The 8,207-nt window shown below is 42.5% G+C and overlaps 1 protein-coding gene across 2 annotated transcripts in view; it reads left to right on the top strand.

Annotated features, from left to right (window-relative positions):
- The window catches only part of LOC122646120 (endonuclease 4-like), a 55,204-nt gene extending 52,324 nt beyond the window's left edge, over positions 1-2,880 (top strand). Inside the window, exon 10 of one of the 2 annotated variants that reach the window (XR_006330776.1) lies at positions 2,733-2,772. Coding sequence is in view for 1 of the 2 variants with exons in the window: in XM_043839938.1 (XP_043695873.1) it covers positions 2,733-2,851 (119 nt within the window). In the remaining variant the exon portion in view is untranslated. Of the gene's footprint in view, positions 1-2,732 lie in introns of both variants that reach the window. The other variant, XM_043839938.1, reaches the window with a different exon arrangement.
- Positions 2,881-8,207: the final 5,327 nt, after the last annotated feature.

Raw genomic sequence — 8,207 nt, forward strand, 5'->3', positions numbered from 1 at the left:
GGCAAGTTTTTAGGAGTCTAATGATGTAGGTTTGGTAAGGTTTGAGTGAGGATTTGAAATTTAGAAATTTAGGGTTTGGGTTTTAGGGAAGAAGGGGTTTTAGGATTTAGGGTTGTAGGTTTTAAGGAGGGATGAGGGGAATTAGGGTTGCAATGATGGGAGTGGTTTGATAGTCATCCCCTTCTTCTCCTAATCCTCTACAGTCTACCCTAACATCCCCCCTTTTATTTTATTTGAATCCTTAAACCCAAAACCACTTACAGCCTTCATTCATCATTAAAATTCCTCCATAATTAAATTACAGCACCCTCTCACCAACTCTTGTACTCGATCCAGTTCCCACCCCAGCTGATGCAGATCCAAGCATCCACAAGCTGAAGAAACTGCCCTAATCATAGGGCCATAGTTAGGAGCCTTAGTTATTTCCATACTTTGTTTTTTCAGCTTTAGTTATTTCCTATACTTAGTTTCTTTTTTTTTGCAGTTTAATTGACTCCTCTGATGTTCCAGAAGAGCACTTTCATCAATTACTTTCTAGTTTTTGGGGAATTGTCAGGCTTGCTCGTCTGACCGCCCTTGTTTTTCCTCATAGCCTGCGAAGGTCGAGGGATACCTTCCACCTGCTCTCTCTCTATAGTGACTTTATCAATTACCCCTACTTCTAAAGAAGCAAAGTCTCTACGAGCACCCATGGAAGCACCACCCCTTAGATTAACCCTCTTACCACCACGCCCTCTGGAATGCTGAGCACTGTCCCCACCATGCTCCACCACATTCCTAGTTTCGTACCTTCATTGAGGAGCTGCCATTGCATTTGACTGAACTTCTGAGCGGCCGTAAAAATCAGAAAGAGGTCTAGGGCAAAAGCAGAAGCCTGATTTGACTCACCAGAACCAACATCCACATTCGAGTTCTCATCAGATTTGTTTCCATCATCCCCACACCATCATTACAGTCCTCCTCTTCCTCCTCTGAACCTGAAGAGTCTGAAGTGCAGACTTGAGCAGCCACCGGATCATTCAAAGCTGACCCAGGATTTGACCCGCTCCATTTGAACCGCCCAGCTCACCCCTTCCCTGGGTCGACCCAACCAAATCAGAACCCAACTGACTATCCACTACCCTTTCAAGAGCATGAGAAAAAATGGGATCTGTTATAACCTCCTTTCCTAATGTAGAAACGTGATTGGCAATCATGTTTTCTCCTACCAAAGGAGGATCACTCCTATTAGGAAAAGTAATCTCAGAATCTTCAGGAAACTTTTCAAAATTTGAAGATCTTCCCCTCTTAGTTACCAGATGGAAAGAAGGAACACGATCCTCCACCTCACGCCTTTCCAAATTCAGATTATCCTGAGTCAACTCAGCTCCAGACCGTGGAACCTGTGGAGAGACGGCCATGGTTGCCTGAGCCTCTTCACCGACCAATTTTGAAGCAGCCTCATCCTCCTTCGTGCGGCTGGTAGAGATAGCATGTCCAATCTTCTTACAGTAACCACAGCGACCAAGTTCATCTTCGTACTCAGCGACTTGTTTGACGTAATGAAGCTCTTCCGAACCCGGTTGCTGACGTTCAACCTGAAACTCATAAACTCTATGAGCAACAGCAGAATTTTCCACTTCCACCAATACACGCGCACAATGCCCCAAAACACCGTTCCGAGTTCGACGATTCAAAGCTACTGGACAGTCAACAACCTTGGCCATGGAGAGGACATTTTCATGCCAATACTTGAATAGAAGATCTGGAAATCTTATCCAGGCCTTTCATATCGACATTGTTCTCATGAATATTTAAGTCCGGCTTCCATTGCTGAAATCGGATGAGTTGGTTGCCAAATGTCACCGGAGACCTTCTCCAAACCTGAGCCATATCATTCTCCATTGAAAATTGAAAAACCACATAACCTTTGCCGAAGGGGGTCATGGTCACACCTGCTTTAAAGTTTCAGTGCTCACTGCTTCCTGGCTGAAAGCCGCAAATCGTCGAGGGAGCCCAACCAGAAGTTAACCCTGCCAATCAATGCAAAACGGAACTTAGCAAGGTTCTTTTCATGGCCCTCTTGGGGAATCACTATCCTCGTGATATTCCCCACAAGAATTGGGTCAGGCAGAGAGTTGATGTTCGGCAGGAAAGACCCTCCCACTGCCACTGCATAAGAAGTTGGCTTTGCCGCTCCACCACCACCGGCCTGCTGGCTGATGTGTCTCCTTGCATCATCCACTGGAAGACCCCTCCTGGCCATCAAGAGCTCATGTCCACTAAATTTGGGCACAAATCTAAGTGCCACATGGCAATTATAGTGGGTATATAGGAAGTAGGAGCCGCCCATTCCCTGCTTTTAAGTTTCCATTCTTTTTCCTACCTCAGAATGTTCATTTAAGTGTATACTTGCTTGGCAAAATACTAATACTTTTGTGACATTTTGTTCTTGCCTCGGGACTGTCTCTAAAAAAGTGAGATTAATGGAAATTCTCTTGGGATATTTGATATGGACTAATAACTCTTTAAGGTATGAGAAGTGGATTTTATTGGTACTTCTCCCAAGAATATGGTTAATTTTATCATTGACATTAATATGCCAGGGATCTCTAATCTGTAGTTTCAAGCAGTGTAAGCTGCTCATTTTGGGGATGCAGGGGGGGGGAGAGGAAATCCTGCTTAAATTGGAAGATTCACATTCCGTTCTTGATCTCTCATTTTCTTGTGTTTCTTGCTCTGTTGTGGTGTAGATGATTATTTCCTCTCTCGGTTGCCTATTGTGGAGAAGAGGCTGGCCCAAAGTGGGGTCCGTTTGGCAGCCACCCTGAACCGTATCTTCACTTCCCAGCCGGCCGTCTCAGAAGTGTGACCCACAGGTGGAGGAGAGAGAGAGAGAGGCTCAGGGAACCTTCTCCATTATTTATACTCGTTTGACCTATTAAAAACAAAATTCAAATAAAGCCCCATATTTGATAGGTTAATTGCTCTTTTATTCCTATCTACCCAAAAAAAAATTCTCTTGTATTCCTGAGTCTACAGAGAGGATAAGATAAGAGGATCAATTGTTGGAGAAAAAATAATTACGGTAGTGTTGAGGTGCCTCATTGCGCTGGTGAAAATTTAAAAATGACTTCTTCTCCACTAAAATTCTGGCCTATTGCACACACTTAGGTCCTTCACGGATTGCCACGTGTTGCCTTCCGATGATAATTTGTAGATTAAGTAGATTGAAAACCAAGCATGATCAGATGGTTTCAGCTGAAAGTTATGGTTATATTTAGATCATAAGGTTTCTTTAATGAAAAATAAAAATAGATTAAGATAAAATAAATTTTTTTTTTTTTGGTTAAAAGGAGCTTATAGTAGTAGGGATCTAATTTAAAAACTTACAATCTGTAGTGTGTCATTCCATTAGCATAATTCCTTAGTAAAGTGGAAAGAGCCTCTAGAAGACAATCAGGACGAAAAATAAATTCATGTGTATGATGCACAAAGCCTACCAAATAGTCCTTAGCTATTGATCTCCTTGACATGATGAATAAGGCTACAGCTGTGGAAGCTGTCACGCAAGTCACGGATTTTCTTAATCAACCATAGATTCCCATTGGGATTGGAATGTCCCCACAATCATCTGAAACGCCACAAGAGAGTCAGAGTGTACCTGAACCTGCTGAATATGTAATAGCTTTTAATAAACCAGCTCTTATTGCAAAGAGTTCCACCCGAGTAATATTGCTATCCCATATCCCTCCTGGCAACACAAAAAGAGGCTCACCCTAATGATCCAGACCGATTGCACCATAACCATCCATCTCTTGTTTGATGGATCCATCACAGTTAACAGCAACATCTCTTGTTTGATGGATCCATCACAGTTAACAGCAACCCAACCACGAGGAGGGTGAGGCCAAACAAAGGGAGAAGGGGAAGGGTGTGAAAAGGACACCGAGGTGCCCCACCTATTGAACAAATCCCTATTACTACTGTTGTCCAGAATAACAGAGTGAAAATCTGAAAATTTCTGCCTTGTGTCCAACAAAACTCGTTGGAATACAGAATCAGAAGAGGTAGTTGTGAGGTAGACAACTACTGATGAACCCTGACATTCCTTGTGGCCACGAAACTAAACTTCCTAACACTGGAAATAAGAGTATTACCTTGAAAATGCAGAACCAGCGACACAATTTCCTCCCGTCCAAGAACTTAAAGGCTCTCTAACAAAACCATTCAACCTCAAGATCTTTTTCCAGATAGAAGTAGAGAATCTACACCGGAAAAAGTGATGATCAATGGTTTCAGCAGCATTAAGACATAAAATACAAGAGGAATCTAAAACCAAACCCCAACGCTGTAGTTTGCAACGAGTGGAGAGATCGTCAACCAGGCTATTAAAGAGAACCTTGGCTGAGAATAAGAAAACCAAACCAGGTTACACCAATCCACCTTATCACCATGTCTCCTAACCGCATCCCAAGCTGATTTGAAAGAAAACTTACCATTCGAGGTGGGTGTCCAAACGACAGTGTCCTCCCCAAGTCACCTATGAATCTTAGTATTCACAATCTCAGAATTTCTATCTCGTAATGCCATATCCTAAATTGGGACATCCCACTGGTTCTCTTCAGACCAAAGCAAGCTAACAGGATCAAAAGTGTTTCGGCCAACCGCCTCTGCAATCAACATTCCTGGTCTACCAGTGGGTCCATTGGTTAACCATGGATCCGACCACAACAAAGTCCTATCTCCCATCTTGATCAGATACCGAGATCAGCGAACAGCCACCGCCCTTGTCTTCAAAACTTCATGGAAAGTTGCTGAACATTGTGTAGGAATTGATAATGACCAAATAGAATGCTTCTTCAACCAACGCTTCTTAACAAATTCAACCCAGCAAGTGTTGTCATTTGAGGAAATAGACCAAATATGTCTCATTAAGGCAACCGTGTTCCAATCTTGTATGCTACGCAACCCAAGACCACCCTCGGCTTTTGGTCGACAAACCATAGACCATGTAATCTTATGCTTTCCAGATGTAGAGTTCCCTTTCCATACAAATCTAGCAATCATCTTCTCCAAAGTATCAACTGTATGTTGAGGAAGACGAAAGACATTTAACCAATAAGAAATGCAACCCATCACAACAGATTTGATTAAAACCAATCTGCCAGCAAAGAATAGAGCTCTTGCCTTCCGCGAAGTCAATTTGTTCTCCACTTTGGTGATAAGCTCAGTGAAGTCATTGGCTTTAAGGCCACATGAAGCAAGAGGAACTCCTAGGTACTTAATAGATAAAGTACCTTCAACAAACCCAATGGTAGCTTCAAAGAGTGATTTAATCTCCACTGAACAATTTGCAAAAAAGATTGAGAACTTGCTGAAATTAACAGAGAGACCAGACAAGTCTGAAAAGCCCTTAAGCAGGCACCTCAACGTAGAAGCATTGGCCTGGTTTGCTTTGCCAAATACAAAAAGATCGTCAGCAAAGCAAACCGAAGTTATTCCAGGCTTGTCACAATACTGATGATAAGCAAAAGAGCTCGCCTTTGCTGCTGCTGCCAAGGAGTCAGTAAACACTTGTAGAACATTATTAAACAAGACTGGGGACATAGGACACCCCTGTCTCAAACCCCTATTGGCAGAAAAGATAGGTGATCGGACACCATTAATAGAAACAACATAATTGGGATTTACAATACAACGAGAAATCCAGTTAATAAAAAGAGGGGGAAAATTCAATTTGTGTAAAAGAGTGAAAAGGAAACTCCACTACACGGAGTCATAAGCCTCTTTAAGATCAGTCTTTGCAACAAATCTAGGCATTCCACAACTAGAATGATAGCCATGCAACAATTCTTGGCATAAAGGAATATTATCAGCAATGTGTCTCCCCTCAATAAAAGCTGATTGGTTGCTATCCACCAATTTGTTCATCACCAACTTGATTTTATTAGCCAGCAACTTTGCAATAAATCTATAAATAATTGAACTTACTGCAATAGGCCGGTATTCATTGAAAGTTGATGGAGAAACTCCCTTTGGCACTAGTGTCAACCTTGAAAGCTTTACCTGGTCAGGTAAAATGAAAGAAATCCAATAAACCATTGCATAAATCAACACCAATGATCTCCCAAGCCTTCTTGAAAAAGTATGCCCCAAAACCATCTGTTCCTGGTGAACTATCATCATCAGCTGCAAAAACAACTTTGATCTCCTCTCTTGAGAAATCCTTGGAAAGAAGAGAACTCTCAAATGCATCCAATGATCTATTGAAAGGGAGATCAAAGGAAGAGCAAACCACTTGAGGGGTTCCCATGAAGGCATTCTCAAAAAACTTCGCTGCTTCTAGCCGAATCAAGGCTTCATCAGTTAAAAGATCACCACCAGAATTTTGAATAGAAGTGATCCTATTCATGCTATGCAAAGTCTTCAAACATCTATGGAAAAATTCAGAGTTGCTGTCCCCATTCTTCAACCATCGGATCCGAGCTTGTTGCCGAAGCTGTGACTCCCTAACAGTCAAGAGACTCCGCAATTGAGACACCGCCACCTTTTCGTGCGGAACAAGATCATTATCCAGAGGGCCAGTATTAGTAAGGTTTAGAAGGTGCTCAACTTTAGCACCCACAGAAGCCACACGATCATCCAATCTATAGAACTCCCTCCTACTCCAATTCTTCAACTCAACTTTAAGGGCCTTGAGCTTTGCCAATAAAGAGAACAAAGGAGAACTTGAAGTCGACATACACCAACCCTCACGTACAAGGGGAAGGAAGTCTGAATGATCCGCCCAATGGTTGTAGAAGAAGAACTGCTTACTTCGCTTCTTGAAAATTGAGGAGAAGGAAACAATCATAGGACTGTGATCAGAAACCCTGGGATTCTGAAAATAGGCGGCAGAAGATGGGAAAGAGCCAAGCCAAGTCGAGTTCACACAAACCCTATCAATCTTGGAAGAAATCCTATCAACACCACGACCACGGTTACTCCAAGTATGGTGACAGTTAGCCCACGTTAAATCAATAAGATCAGCTGCAGACAAACAATCAGAAAGAGGTTGTATCATCTGAGGAGTTACAGCCCCCCCCCCTCGGATTTATCACTTTGAACTAAAATGGAATTGAAATCCCCCAATACAATCCATGGTAGAGAATTGCAAGCATGGAGATGTGAAATGGTATTCCAAAGATCCACCCGTTCAGGTGCAAAATTAGCACCATAAACAAAAGATGCACTAAAAACATGCTGGTTCTCTGTAACAAAAACTTGGACATGAATTAATTGTGGAGTTATTAGAATAGGTTGAAGAGAGACCAATTCAAAATTCCATAGTACCCAAACCCGACCAGAGTCTACAACATCATTAATGTTACGACAATTCCATCGGTTGCTAAACAACCGATAACACATGTTAAAATTTTTCTCCTTAACACGTGTTTCCATCAAAACAAAAACCGCTAGCTAATTCTTAGAAGCCCAATCAAACACTGCTCTACGTTTACCTGGGTGATTCAAACCCCGGGTATTCCACGCTTCTACTTTAATCAGGGCAAGTTAGGAGAGGTGGAGCATTGCAACAGGTTGCCCCGACCCGGACTTCGATTATGTACACGAGAAACAGCAGAGTCCTCAGCAGCAACTCCCACATTCTTAGTAGACTCCTTGTCTTGTCAAGCAGCAAATTTGTTCCCATCAATAGGCCTAACATCTTTCCCCTCAGAAGGCCTATTAACTAAGTCTGAACCAGACTAGTCTGAAGGACCAGAAACATTAGACCCAGAATGGCTAAACATTTTTGGAATAATTTTCTCAGAATTGCAGTTATTAACAACCACCATCCCCTTCCCACGTTCTCCAACTTTCTCAGATTGCAGCTATTAACAACCACCAGCCCCTTCCCACGTTCTCTTACTTTCTCCTTAGCACTAGTAGGAATCTCCTTGCCATTTGCTATACCACTAGACACCTCACGAATAACCAATGGGTCATTCCTCCCACTATGAACTGTAGTTGGTTTCTTTCCCGTAAGTGTGCCATATGTAGCTCAACTTCCATCCTAGCAGTTGCAACTCCATCATCCTGACCAGTACTGGAATCGTTGACTTTGGAAGGCGGCGTCACCGGAGCTTTTGAAGTTGGAGCTACGATAAACTCTAGCAGCATTGTTCGCTTACCACGAGCCCGACGTCTATTAGCAGGTTGCCAAGGTTCTTCAATTTGCATTTCAT

Source organism: Telopea speciosissima, chromosome 1 (assembly GCF_018873765.1).
Source record: "Telopea speciosissima isolate NSW1024214 ecotype Mountain lineage chromosome 1, Tspe_v1, whole genome shotgun sequence".
NCBI lineage: Eukaryota > Viridiplantae > Streptophyta > Magnoliopsida > Proteales > Proteaceae > Telopea > Telopea speciosissima.